This window comes from Hippocampus zosterae, chromosome 15, assembly GCF_025434085.1.
Source record: "Hippocampus zosterae strain Florida chromosome 15, ASM2543408v3, whole genome shotgun sequence".
In the NCBI taxonomy this organism is placed as follows: Eukaryota; Metazoa; Chordata; class Actinopteri; order Syngnathiformes; family Syngnathidae; genus Hippocampus; species Hippocampus zosterae.
The window spans coordinates 16,977,501-16,998,722 of record NC_067465.1 but is presented as its reverse complement, the minus strand read 5'-3'; the positions used below and the strand labels follow the sequence as shown (position 1 = coordinate 16,998,722).

General features: G+C 42.1%; 1 protein-coding gene and 1 non-coding gene across 2 annotated transcripts in view; both read right to left on the bottom strand.

Annotated features, from left to right (window-relative positions):
• Positions 1-978: 978 nt before the first annotated feature.
• Positions 979-1,052, bottom strand: trnan-guu (transfer RNA asparagine (anticodon GUU)). The gene has a single exon. It is a non-coding gene; the product is annotated as a tRNA-Asn (tRNA).
• Positions 1,053-2,470: 1,418 nt separating this feature from the next.
• The window catches only part of LOC127616736 (ceramide synthase 2-like), a 19,668-nt gene continuing 916 nt past the window's right edge, over positions 2,471-21,222 (bottom strand). The window contains 10 exon segments of the mRNA XM_052088535.1: positions 2,471-2,787; positions 4,159-4,312; positions 4,396-4,505; positions 5,183-5,311; positions 5,400-5,492; positions 9,238-9,288; positions 9,378-9,435; positions 11,707-11,825; positions 12,894-13,011; positions 18,259-18,429. Coding sequence (XP_051944495.1) covers positions 2,590-2,787; positions 4,159-4,312; positions 4,396-4,505; positions 5,183-5,311; positions 5,400-5,492; positions 9,238-9,288; positions 9,378-9,435; positions 11,707-11,825; positions 12,894-13,011; positions 18,259-18,425 — 1,197 coding nt within the window. The 5' untranslated portion in view covers positions 18,426-18,429 and the 3' untranslated portion in view covers positions 2,471-2,589.

Genomic DNA, 21,222 nt, shown 5'->3' with positions numbered 1-21,222 from the left:
GATTGGTTGTCACGTCCGACTTTGCTCCATACAAATAATCAGATTGGTTCTAATGCTGCTTCAGAGCTGGCTGATCATTTGGATCAGGTGTGTTGCAGATAGAAAACAGGCAGGACAGCGGCCCTACATGGGACATCCCTTGCTCTAAATCAGTGGTCACCAACATGGTGCCCGCGGGCACCAGGTAGCCCGTGAAGACCACTTGAGTAGCCCGCCAGTGCCTGGACATTGTGATTTGCTAGTAGAAATTATGATTTAAAAATGCAAACATTGGCAGTACTGTGAGACATTTCGAAACACGATCAAAGTCTGACAATTTAAATCATCAAGTATTAAAAATAACACATCCTCATATTATTGAAGGTATTTTGGACAAATATGTTATTTCAGACGTGTATCAATTTGGTAGACCTTCACACAATCGGTACACATGAAGTTGCTCTCACCCTCAAAAATGTTGGTGACACCTGCTCTAAATTGTCCATACGTGAAGTGCGAATGGTTGTTATTTTAAATGTGCCCTGCAATTGTCTGGCAACCAGTTGAGGGTGTACCCCGCCTACTGCCCGAAGACAGCGGGGAAGGCTCCAGCACCCCACGATCCTTGTGAGGTTATTAAGCACATTAGAAAATGCATGGGCAGTTCTCCGACTTCATTCCATTCTAGTTTCAAAGAAACATGTCGTCATTGTTGTCAAATCAGAACAGAGATAACATTGAAAGATCGCTCTTGAGATAAAAACACATTTCCTCAAGCAACTCTTTACGTTTTAAAAACGGAATGGACAGCTGTGATGTAATCCACAAAGATGTAAAAGACTGCTTCAAAATGTGTCTCACACAGCTAAATAAATCAACAACCATTTCATGTCTAGGCCTGCGCATTGATGGGTTGAAAGAAAGCTTAACATGTCAAATTGTTCTGACGTCATTGCAAAAAAGACGTGATATGAAAAATACATTAAACGAAAACGGATCCGTCCCTGGGTGGGCTCGAACCACCAACCTTTCGGTTAACAGCCGAACGCGCTAACCGATTGCGCCACAGAGACAGTTGTACACATTGTCCATTGACACTGTATTTAAGGAAAACGTAGACAAAACCGTGGAAGACGCGATAATTAAAACTGTGAAAACGGAGTTAATCTTGTTAACTTTCAAATTTGACCTGTAGCGGACGTATGGGATGTCATGCATGCGGTGATCATGACGTCTACGAACCACTGGTGAAAGGAGACTAATTCGCTCCACTTTCACCCATGACCGCTTCAAGCAAGGCGTATCTACAAATTATTGTTACGATGACATTATTGTCCGTGTTATCTCCGGTATTATTTTTTATGTTAAACGTCTCTTAAACCGCTTAGTTGCAGCTGCTGCTGCTGATTCGAAAACGCACTGTCAATAAAGATGCATTGGAGTGTATTGTATTGTTTACGTATACGCAGCTGCTCAGACCTCCGGTATTATTTTTTATGTTAAACGTCTCTTAAACCGCTTAGTTGCAGCTGCTGCTGCTGATTCGAAAACGCACTGTCAATTAAGATGCATTGGAGTGTATTGTATTGTTTACGTATACGCAGCTGCTCAGACATTCAGTTCGGCTCCAACGACACCGGCGTAAAACGATTTTGTAAGTCAATCCGTCCTAGCCGAACAAAGTAGCCTCATTAATTTAGATGGGGAAAAACTCCTCAAGGACACAAACATAAAATATTCCCTTTCCTGCCATTTTGGCTTGCTCGACTCTATAGTCTATAGCTGTCATTATCTCATAGACTGGAGTGAATGGAATTGTAGCACAGTCAACTGCTAAGAATTTAATAAGAGTCGCTTTCGCTCCTAGTTTAAAATTGTACTCCAGCATTTCCCAACCTTTTTTGTGCTAATGCACATATTTTACATTAAAAAAATGTCACGGCACAGGGCAAACAAAGTGTTTAGATTTGTGGTTCTTAATCTTGTTAGAGGTACCGAACCTAACCAGTTCCTGTGCACGTTCACCGAACCCTTCATGAGTAAGAAATAAAAATGTGATTTCTTTTTTTTACAAATTCAAGACATTAAAAACAGAAAAATGTCAATAAAATTACATGACCTTAGTTGGTGTTTTTTTTTTAATTGTATGACGTACTATCACGACAGTCACACAGTGACGACTGAGCGAACTAAATTTCCCGCAGCACTGATTGGACAAGCTATATAATGTGATCGATCATCTGAAGCCAGTGATGGCCAAGCGGGCGTGTCATAACTAATTGACGTGTTGAGTCGGGTGTGTTTTCTTCCTTCAGGTGTACAGGACTAGAGGCAATCAATAAGTGTGTCTCCCGCCTTTCTCACACATGCTTTGTGGTTTACAATTACCAGAATGGACATGTTCATTTCCAGCTTCGAAACAACACAGCTCAAATGAGACCGTTGGAGAATATTACTGTGATCTAATGTGTGACTTAAAGTATGATATATCTTTTAAGATATAACACCAAATGCGTTACCATTTCTGGTTTGATTGACACTGTTTCAAAGGCCGCCTTGGCCATACCAAAAAAAAAAAAGAAAATACACCAAATAATTTATTTCAAATCTCTACCGAGCTTGACACATTCTACCAGAAATTGAGGCCCTGTGGTTGGTGAGATTATTAAGGACACAATTTGTACTCAAGGGGGCTAGTTTGTAGCTTTGGGTGCCTTTCCTTTCCGTAAGACAATAATCTTCTTCAGCCTCCTCCCGTTTATCTTCTTCCAGGTCACTGACTTCATCACTGCGTTCATCTTTTTCCATCTGAGGACAGAAGACAACAATGTGTATGATATTGGGCCTATACTTGGGATTGTTGTGTGCGGAAATACTTGAAGCATTGATGGAAGAGCTTTGGTAGAAGTAATGTTTTTAATGCTAAGATTAAGATTAAGATATCCTTTATTTGTTCCGCAATGGGTAAATTACAATGCAAATTACAATTGCTAAAATGTAGTTATCTTGTTTTTATTTCTAATCATTCTTACTGTTTAAAAACAGTACAGTGCATTAGTTCTTGATTAAGATGTTAAACAACAGTTATCTGCATTCCTGCACTGATTTGTTTTGTTTTAGCTACTCTCTCTCTCTCTCTCTCTCTCGCACGCACGCACACACACACAGGCTATAAACACACCTCAAAAACTGTTTTGAAACTGACTTTATCAACTTTTACTTGATAGATAAAAAAAATCTGAGCTTATCAGTTGTTACTTATTAGCATGAAAATTTCACCTTCACAACAAAGGCTGTACAGTAGTTGGAAAATACAGAAAAATGTTTACACTTAAACCAACGTCAGATTACACAAATGTAGCTGATTTCGAGCCGACAGAGGTGTCGCGGTCAAACGTAGTGTCTTGGAGCCCGTTTGGAGTTGTCTTGACATGTCGTAGTCCAGGCAGTGTGACATCCTCAACGATATACTTGATATACTACTCGAGATGAATGTCAGATGCTGAAGAGCAAATGCGGTGTCACATTAAGTTCATTTTGGAGAATAGACCATACCGCCCTCTCCCCACCATTCAGGAATGGCTGCATATTTTCTTTTCTTTTTTTTGTTTGCCTTTTCTGCATATACTGTGGTACCATGACATATGCACATCATGCCTCCGTCGACATGATGTTTTCGCAGCTGCTTGTCCCTCCACCCCGACAGATCTGCGCCCACGATGGACCAAATCTTGACAGAAGCACACGACGAGTGAGCAGGGTCTGGTCAGTGACGGAATTGTCGTGTGGCATCTTGTCCGGTCCAAGATACAGAAGATTACAGTGATCCCTCGCTATTTTGCGGTTCGTTTATCGCGGCTTCGGTGCTTCACAGATTTTTTCATTCATTTCAAAAAATAATAATTAAAAAAAAAGAAAAATGTTTTTAATGAATGAAAAAAATCCGCTATTATTTTTGATTTGTATTTTTATTTTTAGGGAGTCCGCAAAAATCTGTGTCTAAGTGTTGTTTACTATGCGTGCTAGTGTGTGCACACTCTGCTCAAGCGCGGAAGGTCCATGTGGGGCACGCATGTGTGTGCGCGCACGCATGGGCGACAACAAATAAATTGTGTAGTTTGAGAAGGCCATTTTATACAGCGTCAAGATTAGAAATGTGCGTGCAGAGGTGAATCTCACCTTTCCTGTCAAGAATTTAGGGACCATCCTTAAGATTAAAGAAGCCCAGAAGACATGAAGACCTTGCAGCACCATTAAGAGAATGTTGAAAACGTAATAGCCAGCAAAGGGTTGGCAATTCTCCATGGAAAGTACCAGGGTTGTGTGCCTGATCCTGGAAAATGACCACAGAACACAAATTCAGATCCACGTGTGATGGCCGAGAAAAAGACGACAAATGAAAAAAAAAAAACGTACTTGTTAGGAAAAATCACCAATCGAGTCAAAAAGAACACTGAAGCAAAAACCACAGAGAGTATGTCACGCGCTTTCTTCCAGCCAGAGCCATAATTAAACATCTTGGCAGACTGCAAAGACATCAAGAGGCACAGGATTATTAAAATGTCCTCAGCAAGGTCAAATGAAAGAATTTCCTCACATAGCGATCGACAGTGTGCCCCAATTAGTCACCTGTCGCTTGGATACAAAGAGAAAACAGATGAATCCCTTTTCCCATCAGGAAAAAAGGAAAATCCAGTATTTCTGTATTTGGACTTTTAACACATTTAAAAGTTACTCCAGTGAAGTCCACTCCCCATCGTGGTTAACCATGCACAAATTCACTAACTGGTGTGTTTTTTTTCTTTTTTCTGAAGGCGACCCACTGAAAAAGCCACCATTTACATATTCCCCGTGCGCTCTGGCAGTGCCACAAGATGATGCAAAAACGCTGCCTACGTTGAAACAATATACAATATTGCGAATGTTGGAGGACTATTTATGTAAGGGAAGAGCTTAGAGTAGCCTGGGTTGTTAGTGGAAGTTAGTGAGTCTTGGCCACACGCACATTGCGTGTGCCCAAAGCAGTTCTGGTGCATTTTTCTTTTTTAATCAATCATCTGTGAGTCATTATTTTAAGGGTAATGTTGTAAAATGAGTTTACAATGATATTAAATGCTTAGGGAGTAGGGACACATACAGTGCATTTGACAATAAAATTTATGCAATCCAATCCAATATCATCCAAAAAAAAAAATGGTTTTACCTCGAGTAAGATATCAGCTGAGTCATGAAGGAGCATGACCAAAGTCCCAATGCGAATGTAGTTGGCACAATATGAGAAACTGAGCGGGAACACGGTGGCCAAATGGTGAATCACTTGTTCTTTGAAATCCTACACAAAAAAGTAGATTTCATTCAAAGACCTAATCACGTATGAAAGAAAACGGTCACATTTGAGTCAATTATACTGAGGGAATCACCTTCCTCTTGATGTCAACTGAGATCCGGAGCAGAAGGGAACCATAAAAGCCAAGTTCCAGCATGTAGTACCAGAAATGACGACTTTGCATGGACTGTGGAAGATTCAAGGACATTATTGACACTGGTTGTGTACGAATTGGACAATTGATTAGGAACAACGGCACAGTATGAAGTGGAATGAAAGTCAGTGCTGGACCACCGGCTGTCTAGAACGCTATTGGAAGTGCCGACCTACATTTACAACCTAAATTCTACCCAACTGTCAAATATCTCCCTTTTGTAGCATTTCTCGGTTTCCATTTCGTATAGGTCAGAGGTATCAAACTCACGTCCTGCGGGTCAAATGCGGCCCATAGCACGCAACTACAAGGCCCGCACCTTGATATAAAAGTGTAACGTTACCGCGGCCCGCGAGAGTTTAATATGGCTGCTGTATGCGTAAGCACTAGATCCATGCTAAATAGTTAGGTCTGTTTCATTCGAAGGCCGACAACTTCGGAGGACCCAGACTATCGCGAAAATGTGACAGTGCCCACGGTGCCCCGCACCAGCTTGAATACAGCCGTAAACCACAAATGTGAACAACCCGCCGCTGCTGCTGGAAACACCTTTAAACAGATAAACAACACGGCAGTGTGGCTGTTGCCGGAGTTGGGTGCTCCGAAGCACCAGACGTTACATATAAACATCACAAGCACTGAGTGTGTCCATGGCTTCTGACCTTCAACTAATCACTAACTGTGCCATGCTGGACGTCATACGCAGGCGCAGGACCCTGAGCCGATCTGGGACCAGCAGAAATTACGTTCTTAGATATGTTCATTTACTTTTTTTATTTTCCATCTTATTTTGTGTAGAAAAGAAAACCGGAACCAAAGCACCGAGCAAGTGTAGGGGAGAGCAGAAGCAAAAGCATTGAAGAAAATATATATACATACACACACACACACACACACACACACACACACACATACACATCGGTATATATATTTGAGCTGTTAAACGATGAAAATCCATCCATCATCCATCCATTTTCTGAACCGCTTGATCCTTGATGCAAACTCCACACAGGGAGGCCGGAATTGAACCCGGTACCTCTGCACTGTGAAGTCGACGTGCTAACCACTGGACTACCAGGCCGCCTTAACGATGAAAATATTTAATCTAATTAAAAATGCAACTGTCATAATTAACTTGAACTAAAAAATTAATCGTGATTACTCACACATTTTTTATCATTTCTGAATTTCCTTTTTACATTTTTTGTCCTATTTTTCCCCATTTTAATGCTCTCATCAAAATGGAATCATGAATCAGTTTTCTATGTGCCAAATGCAAATATTTAGTGAAATTAAAATGTTGATTTTCAATTTTACATGAACATTTTTCACTTGGAGCAGTTATTCACACATAATCTCCTACACAATAAATATAACTGTCCATCAACAACAGTGAAAAAAATATTTTGTCACACAACAGCTGCTTTAACAGCTTTTTTTTAATGAAATCAAAACAGAGCAATATAAAATTATAAAGTGCACATCCAAGGTAAACTAGTACTCCGACTATAGTGGATTTAAACCATGGTTGCATACTTCGTTTTTCTCAAGTTTGCTTTGAACACAGCAGTCTGTTTCTGTATGTTTCTTGAAGAATAACGAGACACTGGACACCAGTGTTCGTTATGTGCGCTGTATTCAAAACTGTACAAACAAGCGCACGCACTTCCCCCATGCTGCTGGTGCAAACCATTCTGAAAGAGGGGGGTTTCACACCCCCTAACACAGTCAGGCTATGTTGTTGTTGTGATTCACTGGGGCTTGCCTCCCAATCTCTGTTATGACCTCCTCCTCTGATCTGGCAGCCTGGGGCCCTTCACCATGGAACCTGCGTTGTACCTCATCAATCTCAAGTTGTGACAGCAGTTGCTGTTTGTGGATGTTGGAACACTGAGCTACTAGTTGTTTCGTGGTCAACCGTGACTGTGGGTTTCGAAGTAACCATTTAGCCCACATTCTCTGCATGTTACCCCTCTGACTAGGGTTGCTTGAGTAGGAGCATTCCAACAGAGTCATGGTATCGCATCTCGCCCATCTACGCTTTGTTCCAGTAGCCCATTTTATATATATCTATCTATATCTATATATACTGTCTCTCTCTCTTTCTATATATATATAAATATATATGCATGGAGGGTTCCATCCCAAATCCAGCACCCTGAGACTGTACGCAAGCCGAAAGGAAGGAGGCCGGGGGCTAGTGAGTGTGAGAGCCACTGTCCAAGATGAAACATCCAAGCTCCATGAATACATCAAGGAGAAGGCTCCAACGGATGACGTACTCAGAGAATGTTTCAAACAATGGGGAACAGAGGAGGAGGCGTTGGAACAGGGACCATCATAGGAGGACAAGCCCCTACACGGGATGTACCACCAGACCATAACTGAAGTGGCCGATCTCAAGAAGTCCTATCAGTGGCTAGAGAGGGCTGGCCTGAAGGACAGCACAGAGGCACTCATGATGGCTGCTCAGGAGCAGGCCCTGAGCACCAGAGCCATTGAGGCCCAGATATACCACACCAGACAAGATCCAAGGTATAGGTTGTGCAAAGAGGCACCTGAGACGATCCAACACATAACTGCAGGGTGTAAGATGCTGGCAGGGAAAGCCTACATGGAACGCCATAACCAGATGGCTGGCATAGTCTACCGAAACATCTGTGCGGAGTATGGACTGGAAACCCCAAGGTCAAAATGGGAAACACCTCCGAAGGTGGCGGAGAATGACAGAGCGAAGATCTTGTGGGACTTCCAGATCCAGACTGACAAGATGTTAATGGCGAACCAACCAGATATCGTGATCATAGATAAAGGGCAGAGGAAAGCCGTTGTAGTGGATGTAGCGGTCCGAAGTGATGGAAACATCAGAAAGAAGGAACATGAGAAACTCGAGAAATACCAAGGGCTCAGAGAGGAGCTGGAGAGAGCCTGGAAGGTAAAGGTGACAGTCGTGCCTGTGGTGGTCGGAGCACTCGGGGCAGTGACCCCCAAACTAGATGAGTGGTTGCAACAGATCCCGGGAACAACATCAGACATCTCAGTCCAGAAATGTGTAGTACTGGGAACAGCAAGGATACTCACCCCAAGGGGTGAGACGAGGATTATTATATATATTTATTTTTAATCAATGCATCTTTGGGGGAAAACCTGATGCAGCCCAGCTACACCCAGACCCTGGCTCCAGCAGTCCACAGGTAAATTGAGTTTGAGACCTCTGGTATCAGTCATTGTGATACTTTTTTATTTTTTATTTTTTCAATCCAATCAAATCAGATTTCAGCCTCTTTGTGTTGCCATGTTAAACTAACTGGCCCGCGGCTTTTAGAACTAGTTTTGCTGCTTAATGTAACTTAAACTACATTTAGCAATCAGGAACTGGTCTGAGATGATGTCAACATATTTCCCTAGTTTGATTAGTTGGCCAGAGTACAACTTGTTGTCAAATTCGACTAGGAAAACACATTTGTGGCAATCAAAACAACGTAATCAATAATAAAAATCTGTGGAGAACATGATCTTTTTTCCTACATTTTTTTAATTGATGTTTTTGCCTTCTCATTCGATAAATCTTGTGACACATTAGTGATACTAATAAGATGTGGATTAAGTACCCATTGAAGGCCCAGGTACCAAATGCGTGGCCTGCCATTCATTGCAGTTTGCTTTATCTGCCTTAAAAATGAAATGCTCAAGAATAAACATTTGCCACTACACTTTGAAGTAAACTGGATTGTGAATATGAATTGTTTCTGTCACAAGTGAATTGTCATGTACCCACCTGAACTGGATATTGGCTCCAGCATTCCCTGAGGTCCCAGAACCAGGGGGTCTAAAGGGTAAACCACAGGACAAGAAAAAGTAGCAATTGAGGAATTATTTTTGTTTCATAATACACTTTTTAAAACTTGCAAAACTTACATCAATCAAACAGGCCAGCCCACTCACAAAGGCTGTGAGATAGACAAAGAACCTCTAACTGTGACAATAAAAAAAGCAGATATTTCAGGAGCACAAAAGGTGATGTTATGTCAGCATCCAGACATAAAGGAAGGATTTAGGGTTAGTTTTTTTGGGGGATTTGTTTTTTTTTATAGTTGGGCATCGATTTGTAAACGTCGGTGCTGAATTTTGCTGATGAGCCGCACGGACAAAGCACCGATCAGCGCCATCTCTGCCGCCACTGCAGCCAGAGTGGCAGCTCGGCAGGGCCCAGTCGGTGGCGTTCCGCATCCCTCGGGCCGTTCCCGCCCACCGCCCCCAGCCAAAAGCCGCCGAACACAAACAGAAAGCGACCATGTTACAGACACACTTCGCAGAAGATCAGAAGTAGAAAAAAAATGCCCATTCTTCGGCTCAGTGCAACAGGTGTCTTACAGTACTATCATGCACAGGAGGATGAAAATGAAATATGACAAAACACTTCTGGATTCACAGAATCGATTGCATCTGATGCGTCTTTGACCTCCTTGTGCTGCCTACCGTAACTTGTGCTCCAACCCCCCAGCCTGGTACCAGCCGGTGAGAATCGGAAAAGAAAATCAGTAAAATACCTCTTTTGGCAACAAGTTCAACCGGAACTAAAACAGCGGGTCATTACAAATGTAGCTAATATTTAGCTTAGCATACATACATACACACAAACGTCATGTTTTTGAAGAGTGCTTCGATTAAATACATGTTCCTTGTGGTCCCCCTCAGATACTACACATCTTTGGTGTTGTAGGTTTTTTTTCTGTAGAAAAACAACACTATTTAAGACCACAAATGGGAGCTTAGTAGCATCTTATAAGTGCTGCATGACCGTATTTTCTTGAGGTTATCAAAAATAAACCTCTCCTGTGATAATTTGAGGTGCTTAGGTTTAATATGAATAATCCTGGGTAAAAACAGCCCTTTGAGACATTGATAGCGAAGTTCATAAAGAGTCAAAAGTTCATGACAGTAAAACAATAGATGCTCAAATGATTTCACCCCCCCCCCCCCATCCCCCAAAATAACTCGTTAGCTTCCTCATTTAAACCAAGCAACCTTTTTTTTCTCAAGATTTGGAATTGAGAGACCAAATCAAATTGCGGAACTGGAATCCGAAGAGGAATCGTCAAATTCAAACTATGCCCAACCCTAATTTTTGGGGACAAAATGACATACGCTGGTGCCTCGACTCACAGGTGACCAGGCCAACAAACCTTTCGAGATGCTCGTTGATGCTCTGCCTATTTTTATTAATTTTTACTTAACTTGTGAGCATAACATTTTATTGGAGCGGGAGATGGTGGTACTCATTTTCACAAGAATTCTTCAAAAAAAGAGGCCAAGTGCTTGCTTCTAGTTTTTGGCACCTCCAGTTGAAGTTTATTGCCAAACTGATTATAAAAGAAACAAATTTATCAATGTGTATCGAAAAAACAAAAAATGCATGGCAGGCTTATGGAACACTCTAAACCAGGGGTGCCCATTACGTCGATCGTGATCGACCAGTAGATCAGGGACTGGTCCCAAATCGATCCGAGGTGCAGAGGGAAAAAAAAGGGTCTCTGTGCATGTTAGTAATATATTTTTTTGTGTTAATGCACACTGCACCCTAATCATTCTATCAGTCTCACTTTCACAAAAAGTACTTCAAAAATAAACTAAAATAAAGCGGGTCATCTTTAGCCTACGGTGGCGTGTGACTGCGTCACCGGAAGTTGTTAGCGCTCAGCAGTCTGCTGTAGGAGCTTCTGCTCAGAGTTGTTGCGCTAATCTTTTATTGTTATCATTATTCTCATTCAGAGTTTGTTTTGTACAACTCACAGAGGGGGACAGGCAAAAAATGGGAATCTGGAGGGCCGAGAAAAGCATTTTAAAACGGTACACGTGAGCTAGGATCGTTGCCACAGCGTCAGGCTGTTGCTCATCATGGCATGCGTCTGTATGTGCCTGCGGTAACGGGTCGATCGAAAAGTACGGTACATCTTTGGTCAAAAAAGTTTGGGCACCCCTGCTCTAAATTGTCCCTAGATGTGATTGTGAGCGCCAATGGTTGTTTGTCTATGTGTGCCCTGCGATTGGCTGGCGACCAGTTCAAGGTGTACCCCGCCTATTGCCCGAATATGGATAAGTTGCAGCACGCCCGCGACCCTCGTGAGGAGAAGCGGATTAGAAAATGGATGGGTGGATGGAGTTATGCGCTTCGTGACGGAAATAAATTAAACTTGCAAGTCAAGGCCCCATTGAACTGGAGTTTAAAAGAAGGAGAAGTACTTACGCCGCTTCTCCAAACTTCTTGGTTTGACACGGCTTGTCCTGGTGGCGGCGCAGTCGGAACCAGGTCTCGATTTGCCGCTGGCTTTTGCCACACAGCGACATTAAATGAATGATGTCGCTCTGGAAATACCACAAAGGGGAAGATCAGCATATTATTTTCCACAACAGTGCCTCACAGGGATTTACTCTGCCCTGCCTGGGCGAGAAGAGAAGCTTGCGGTAGACTGGAGCGAGTACTGCCGGCCTCTGAGCCAATCAGACTTTGTCTCTCAACACGCCACCAGGTTCCACAACAAGGTGGAAATTGCACTAACGTGGTCATCTGGAGTACTGAGAGGAGAGGTCATGGTTATCTTGCCGCCACTGTTGACTTAAGCACTCCGGAGCTGATCAAAAGCACGACTGCCATCTCAAAGTTTTTGCGTGTGTGTGTGTGTGTGTGTGTGTGTGTGTGTGTGTGTGTGTGTGTGTGTGTGTGTGCGTGTGTGTGTGTGTGTGTGTGTGTGTGTGTGTGTGCGTGTGTGTGTGTGTGTGTGTGTGTGTGTGTGTGTGTGTGTGTGTGTGTGTGTGTGTGTGTGTGTGTGTGTGTGTGTGTGTGTGTGTGTGTGTGTGTGTGTGCAAATGCTTTCACATATTGGTCATGTTTTCTCCCGAAGATGAAATACTACCGTAATGTCATTTGCAAGGATTGTGACTTCCCCTGTTGTTAGCCATTCTTGTAAAATGTAAACAAACTTTCAAATGTTTGTCACCACGTTTCTTGCAAGTCGCGCTTATAAATAACGTTGCAATGCAACATCCCTGCTGGCATCATTCGTCCGGCCCGGGGCAAACGATACAGAGGAATTGAAACTCTGGCAAACCAGTTCTCAACAAGAACTGGTTTTCGATTCCCATTCCTATTGTAAACCAACTCACAGCGTGGGTATAGCTTTAGAATTGGAGCAGATTGGGGAACTTTCATCCAAGGTTGGGTTGATTATTTTGACCCAGCAGATCGGGCTGAAGATTGGATTTCAATCGTAAAACATTTGGGCCGACTAGTGGATGCTACTGTCGGTCAGAATGGTAGCACTGTATGTATTTTTTGAGGTGGTACTTTGTGTCAAAAGTATACCAATCACTGATGATACTGAGATCTCGGGTGTTTTCTCAGGTTTCCAAAAAGTACAAAAGGGAGAGAATAACCTGCGTGGGCCGTGTTCTTTGTTGCGTGTAAAAGGACTCCAGGTTGGGGGAGGGGGGCACGCTCACTCGCAACCTATTCCTCACCCCCAAACGTCTGCCAATAACCGGGGCACAGAACCTGAGGGCAAGCAAAACAAAAGAAAAGTCACACTTGATGTGATGAGTCAACATGAGAGTGTGGGAGAGGGTCACAGCGCTAACCTGTTGTTTTGGGGGAAACGGACGCTGATAGCTTACAAACATCGACATGCTTAGAGAGCTCTTCCTTGAACAAAACATACGTATTATTGTGGCTCCAGTTTGCACTGCATTTCCACTCGACCGATTGGTCAACGAGTCCAGGTGTTGGCAACCAGGTTTCCTTTACAGGTTCTAAGTTTGATTTGACTTCCCTTCTATCGGTCATGGTTCTGTTTATTTTGTCTCCAGCAGGTGAGAGGGGAGGGCTCATCCTCCCATTCCGCACCTGTACCTCAAGACATCAGCAGTTGTTGGAGTATTTTCCTTGCTCTTGTCTCAGTCCTGTCTTATAGACCCTCGTCGCACTCAATTTTTGTCCTTAGATCTGTCATAGTTCTGGTTTGTTGGTCTTGTTATCTTTCAGTTAGTTTTGGTATTTGAATTGCTACCCTGGGTGCGTTTGTTTTACTTCTTCGCTTTGTCATTTTAGGTCAGGTGATTTTGCATGATTATTTCTCTTTCCTTTTGCAAGCTCTTTTTGTTAGTTGTGCTATTATACCCTAGGTTGCTCCCAGCGACTTAAGTTGTACTGTGACGGTCTTACGACCAGTTTTTGTTATAATAAATTCTTTTTTTGTACTCGATCCACCCCTGGTCTGCATTTTTGGGATCCGCCCAGTCCCGACTTTGTTCGGAACCTTAACACTATCAAGTCTGTCAGTCCGATCCGCAGCCGCAGGTAGAAGCAGCTTCTCAGCTGTAAGTGTGTGTAAGTAATTCTGTTGGTTTATCCTCGTGCCTGTGAAATGACAATAAAATTGCCTTTCACTCAAGACACTGGACTATGCCTCACCACTTCAGTTCACAAAGCCACATTTACTATTTAGAAGTCAGACTTCCCGTTGGGCCACTTTTTGGGGCTTTTGGCATGGATTGCCATCACCTACCTTTCTTTTGCAATATTGTGATTTTAGCTGCTCGGTTTCTTTCATTCAGTCTACTTCTATGTTCAGGTAAATAAAAGTCTGACATTTTGTCACCTAGTGGCAGGGAGCTCAATTGTAATTGAGCATTTCCTTGGCAACAGCTAATTTGTAATTAATGAGTAAAATGCGCTTCCCTGCAGCTCTTGCGTCCCAGAGCCGCACAATTCAAATTATTTTATGGCCCACGAGCTGGCACTCTAGCAAACCACATGTTTGGATATTTTCTCATATGATGTCGAAGCTGGATGTCATTCTGGAAAACATTAATATAGCAACTCCACTTAGATGACACACAGCCTCTCTTGTTCTGGTCTTGTAAGATTCGCTCCCCAGTGACAACAAAGCTGTTTTTTAACAACACACCTACCTGCTCCTCGCCCCGCAGCTCATCCACCTCACCTATTCAGTACGTGCGCTGCATGCTCAATCCCAATCAGGAAATGGTGTGTGAGGTTCGTAGACCAATATTTGTTGTAATATAACCTCATGCTAGCGGAATGTCAGCAATGGTTTCACTTCTGGTTAGGAATCGCGTGACAGTTGTTTACAGTCATTGTCAAAGCAACTCAGTTTTAGTGATGCTGACAACACAGTCAACATGAGGCCAATGCGCCCAAGAGAATGGCATCCATCTTAGTATACTAGTACGCTCATTGCCTTCACTGTGAAAGAAAATCCGGCACACTGATAGAACAACTAGGGTGAACTAATAGAACGACTGTTTCTTACTTGCAGTGGGTTTTTTTTAAACCAGTATCTGACATTTCTGCTCTCTCGCAGGACAACTACATGTCACTATTGAGGCCAAACCACCACTACAGTGGGCCAGGAGCTTACTAGTGCACGACACATATCTACTAGTTGGGCCTAATAGCGCTCCTGGAGCTGTATTAATGAGGGAAAAAAACATACTAGAATGTACCCTAATAGGGCAACAACAGTTTCCCATTACTAGTTCTGCTTTTGGGCGATTAGAACAACCTCCCGATGGATACCAACATTATTGAATAAAAGCTCAAACGGATTTGATATAGGGCGGCACAGTGCACGACTGGTTAGCACATTCGCCTCACAGTGCAGAGGTGAAGGGGGTTCGATTCTGGGCTCCAGCCCCCCCGCCACCGTGTGGGGCTCCGGCCTTGTCCATGCACTAGTACTCTCTTTGCCAGCATTATTAAGACAGTACAGTGCACTAGTAGAACAACGAGTGTGCTTACGAGTAATGTTTTTTTCCATTACTATAGGAAATTTCTGAACAGTAGTAGGACAAATACAGATTACCAGTAAGCCAAATCTATCCACCAGTTGACATCTGCAAGCTACAAGTCTTACGAGCGAAAGCCTTGATGTTAACTTGTAGAATTTAAAAATGTTACAAGTAGCATGCACTTGTCAAGTAGTGCCCAGTTTTGCCTCACTGGGAGCATGAGATTGTCCTAGTAGAGGGCCAATGTCTTCCTACTAATGAGAATAAATAGCATACTAGTATTGGAACCATAGGTGGGTATTAAGAATAGTCAATAAATGCTCAGTTTTCCATCAAGTAGTTTCACAATTGATTAAAAATCCTTTGATAACCAGCAGATAGCCATACTTGGGAGGTCAAAAGTCACATACTAGTAGGACAATGACACAGAAAAAAAAAGGTTGGAGGAATCAAAATTTCAAGGCAACAAACTTCGATAACATTTTAAGTTGGCCGATTCAACTCCCCGCATTTCACAAAGAAGAACTAATAAGTCAGAGAACTGTTGTCCCTCTTATTGAACCCCAGGGACGTGCGGTCAGGGGAGGCAGGTGAGGCAGTGCCGCACTTCTGAACGCGCATTGCATTGCGCAATCATCACAAACTGGGTTGATACATGCAACTGGCACGTCCTGCTTGCCGTACATCTGCACATCAGCAATATAAATTTGCAGATACATTTATTTGATCTGCTTTTCCTAAGTCTTGCTAATGTTTTTAAACCATTAAAGTTTAATGTTTTTTTGGTGACATATTTAGATTTGCTGATGGGAAATAAAACCGCAGTGAAAAGGCATAGGTTGCGGCAGATCGTTCTCTGCCGCAATTAAGAGGGCGTACGTGAGCAAACAGGTACGTTGCGCTCTTCTTCTGTGCAGAGGCGCCAGGCGAGTCAAGTGCGATCCTTTTTTAAATTTGCTACGTCGGACAGCCAAAATGGAAGAAAAGGATTATATATCGAAGCTTAAAAACTTCTCAAAACTGGACTTTCAGTCAAAAGTGGACGTGATTAACACAGGTAGACCAACGCCGGAGCGAAAAGGTTTGCTTCAAACTACGGGACAGCCCGGACAACTTTTCAAACGGAGTGGTACAGCCGAAAAGAACGGTAATGTGGCTGTCCTTCGAAAACCCGTCTTTACTGTTTTCCCTGCCTTTTGTTCTCAATTTGTCTGGATATTGTGATATGAAAAGCGCAAGGATCGATTTGGCATTGAACGAACAGCGGAGGTTCAACGTTAGCATCCGCAATGCCAAGGTAAGGGAAAACCGAGAGATTGTGAAAGACCTCATTCATGCAACCTGCTTTTTCGCTAAACGGGAGTTGGCATTTCGTGGTCACGACGAGAGGGCAAGCTCTTCTAATCGTGGCGATTATGTAGAACTATCACATGCTTTTGATGAGAAAGATGAGAGGTTAGCTAGACATTTGGACTCATCCAGTGTGCTTTCTGGCTTGTCCAATAGAATACAGAACGATATAATTGAAGCTTTCGGTGATGTGATAATAAATGATCTAAAAAGGGACATCAATGCTGCACCATATGTTTCCATAGAGTTGGACGAGACTACGGATATCACAAAGCACAGATCTGTCATTTTGCGCTATGTTGCCAAAAGTGAAGTGGACTGTGGTGATGGAAGCATTTTTAGGATTTGATGATGTAAGTGATGATAGGCGAGCCCCTGCTGTAGCTGCGTATGTCTTGGAAGTGTTGGAGAAAACAGCTGTGTTAAAAAACTAGAAGCGCAAACCTATGATCCCGATCGCTGGGACAATGATACTCAAATGATGGTCACTGGATATGATCGATGGCTGTCAGAAGCATCGACATGCTTTTTAATGATGGCATATATGAGGGCATTTTCAGTGAAACTGATGCACTTTTTAGAGTGCTGCAAAACAAAGTCATGGACATTGGATATTGTTGTGCGCAAACCCACGACACCATCCGAGTTGTTGAACGCATGAGACGAGACTTTAACACACTGTATGAGCGATTTGAGCAGAAATGCAGCACACTTGGCCGAAACAACAGTGGAAGAAATCAGTCGGTCAGAGATGAGAGAAAACGAATGTTCGACAAGATTATGGTCAACATCAGTGTTCAGATGAAAGCTAGGTTTGATCATTTTGTGAGCTAGCTTTCCTCGGTTTGGTCGACTGTACAAAATTTAATGAGATGTCACAACATTTTGATGACACCAAACTGCAGAGACTGTCAAAATCTTATAACAAAATAAATTAGTCTAAGAAAAATACAATAGAATATTGTATTTTTACCCATGGGGTCAAATTTTGGATATGAAATAACCAGTAGCCAATTGAATAAGCTACTGTTTTTGGTTGATACATTTGTAAATCTGACACTAAAGGAGTCGGTGCCTCACCAACCATGAACTTTACCGCACGCCACTGTTGAACCCCAACATATCCACAACTGTTTTGGAGCAAACAAATGACTTGCTTTGTTGTGCTAATGACATTGTTGCCATAAATAACAATAAGATATCCTTTATTCGTCCCACAATGGGGAAATTTACAATCATTTACAGTATAGGTTATGAACGTTTTTCCAACTGAAATGAGTGCTTTTGGCCCCCAAAATATAAGTTGTTATTTTTTTGCAGTGCGCTAGTAAATGTTACTAAGTTTAGTGATCTATTCTAAATACATGATCAAAGTCTACTTAACATTAAGTATATCACTACTAGCACTAGTAGCTCATATGTCAACTACTGCATAGTTTTGCCTCACCAGTAGGATGGCGTTGCCTTACTAGTGTACAGAAATGTCACAGAGTAGCGGAAGGCAGCGCTGGAAAAAAATGTGACTGGTAAGCCACAGTCATAATGATTTTTCTTACCTGTGAGGACAAAAGAGTGTAACTAGTCCACGGACCTAGGGACTATTTAGCTAGGGAATAAATGAGGAAAGCGATTTCCACAGTACCTCTCAAACATGTAACGCAGGCCCACGAAGCCCAAAGCGAGGGGCAATGCGACGAAAAGGTCTCGGGGGAGCGGGCGCTCCGAGGGGGCCAGCCGCTCCATGTCCTCCCAGGTCATATTTGGTGGAAGCCAGTAGTGCTCTCCCCACACATTTGGTAGCAGATCCATTTTGCTGGTGACAAGAGATTTTATTGTCGTTAGACTTACTTCCATTATCTGGGGAATGGTCTCTCTAATTGCCCCACGGGGATAAACAAAGTTTTCTAAATTTGAATCTGAGTATATTAGCTTTCGGTTCATATTCCATTCTACATACATTGGGAAAAAAACGAAAAGAAATGGGTGAACCTTTTTGTGACATTTTGGTTTGCTGAAGTGCTGTGAGAGTTTTTTTTATTATTTTACATTCATATTGGTGACAAATATGTATTGTCACCAATAGAACTTAAAACCCATACTTGTTAAAATACCAGACCTATCAAACATAATGCATATTTATGTAAAAAATACACACAATTGTCTTATTATTACATATTATTCATGATCGTTTTGAGTATTTGTCAATTGAATATTTTGTAAATGTAATGGCTATAAACACAAGGTAAAAATGCATTAGCTCATATTATACGAATGTTACTGTACAAATGTATTTTGTCTTACACATACAGTACGTTTACATTTTGATATTTTATGGCCAACTGAGGGTTTTGGGGGTTGTCGTTTTTATTTGTTTCTGTATTGAATAAATTACATAAATAAAGAGTCACGTCTAAAATATATAGATACTCATGAAAACTCCAATTCATGCACAAAGTAAAATTCTCTACAAACATAAATATACGACGTTAAAAAGCACAGGTCACCGAGTAGTAAAGAATACCTTCTAGTAGTGATGGGTCCATGAGGCCTCATGAGGCGTGTCGACACACTGACACACTGTGTTGATACTGTGCTGATACTGTGTCACTGACCACTGCCACCTGCTTGACCTTCAAGATCCCTGCAGCCAACCCACTTAACAGACTGAACTGACTGATAAATTGTTTTGTATATTGAACATATAAAATATACAAATCGGTAATAAATTGGCGAAAGGTGAAGGTAAGATATAAAAAAAGGAAAAGAAAATAGTCATCATCACAAATATGTGTTCAAAGGAGTAGAAAGAAGCAAAAACCCTACCCCGAGTCCTACCCCTTCGCTTGATCCTCACTAGGGTCGCGGGGGGTGCTGGAGCCTATCCCAGCTGTCTTTGGGCAGTAGGCGGGGGACACCCTGAATCGGTTGCCAGCCAATTGCAGGGCACACAGAAACGAACAACCATTCGCACTCACACTCACACCTAGGGACAATTTAGAGTGTTCAATCAGCCTGCCACGCATGTTTTTGGAATGTGGGAGGAAACCGGAGCACCCGGAGAAAACCCACGCAGGCCCGGGGAGAACATGCAAACTCCACACAGGGAGGCCGGAGCTGGAATCGAACCCGGTACCTCTGCACTGTGAAGCCGACGTGCTAACCACTGGACTACCGGGCCGCCCCCCTTCTTATATATGAATTGATCATTTTTCTAAATAGGAAAGAAAGTCTAAATATCAACAAATGCTTTTACCCTTATGTATGCTGTACTAATACATTTTTACAACATTAGGTTTGTATATACAGTACATACTCTTTAGAGCACATGTATATGTCGATTTTCTCATATTCATAATGGATGCTACATTTCATTAATATATTAAATGATCTCATCAATGTATTTCTGATGTATTGCTATATTTCATGAGTGTATCGAATTTATCAGCTTAATTCTGATTTGTGTAGTTGTCTTGTACTACTCTCGAATTCATTTTTAATCTCAGCAAGAGAGTTCCTCATTTTACTGGTCCGTTTCAGAATCATTCCACAGATTTACACCTATTACAGATACACTCCTTTGTGTGATGTTCGTTCGTGTTTTGGATTTTTTTGTATAGATTAGTACCCCCTAAATTATGACAACTTTCTCGAATTTTAAAAAGCTTCTGAATCTTTTGGCAAAGGTTATTATTGTGTGCTTTGTACATTAATTGGGCGATTTTGAAGTCAATCAGGTCATGAGATTTCATTGTTTAATTTGATAAACAGTGGATTTGTGGGTTCCGTCCATTTGGAGCCAGTGATTGTTCCGATTGCTTTGTATTGTAGTTTTAAAACTGTGTTTTACTGGCATTTCCCCATATTCCCACACAATAGGTCAAATATGGAAGTAATAAAAGTATAAGGTGTACAAGGATCTCTTATTCAGCACATCCTTAGTTTTTGGGAGGATCCCTATGGTTTGGGATATTTTTCTTCTATTATCTATTATGTAGCTGCCAGCACGGTTTTGCATCTACAACTGTTCCAAAACATTTTCATAAGGTCATTCATCGATTTGATGATGAAGTGTATACAATATCATTCACATCCACGCATTCATTTTGCAACATTCAATGTGTTCAAATAATGTGAAGACCATTTGAATGAGGATGCTTGTGGCCTTTTATTTCACAAATTTTTATTGAGAAAAATAAGATGCTCCAATGTTTTAAACTTCAGCCTGTTGCGTCTTTTACAAGCGATTTCTCCTGCTGTGGAGAACACACGCTCAAAAGGGACGGATGAGGCTGGCGTACAAAGGAAGTCCTTTGCGAGGTGGGAGAGGTTTGGGAAAGAAGTGTGTTGGTCCTTCCAGTACAGCTGCTTCCTGGAACCTTGATTGTCAAACATGGAGTGGAGAGTCAACCAATAATAATTACTGATTGTCAATTAAATCATCAACATAGCAACCGTGAAAAGATGAGTGAACGTTTGTATACCTGGCGTAATACTGGGTGTATCGCGAACTCCATTCTCATGCTTGGCCCGATAATGCCTCAGCATGGTGGAGGTGCTTCTGTTGGTGTATGACAATTCGACTTGGCAAATTCGACATTTCACCTGT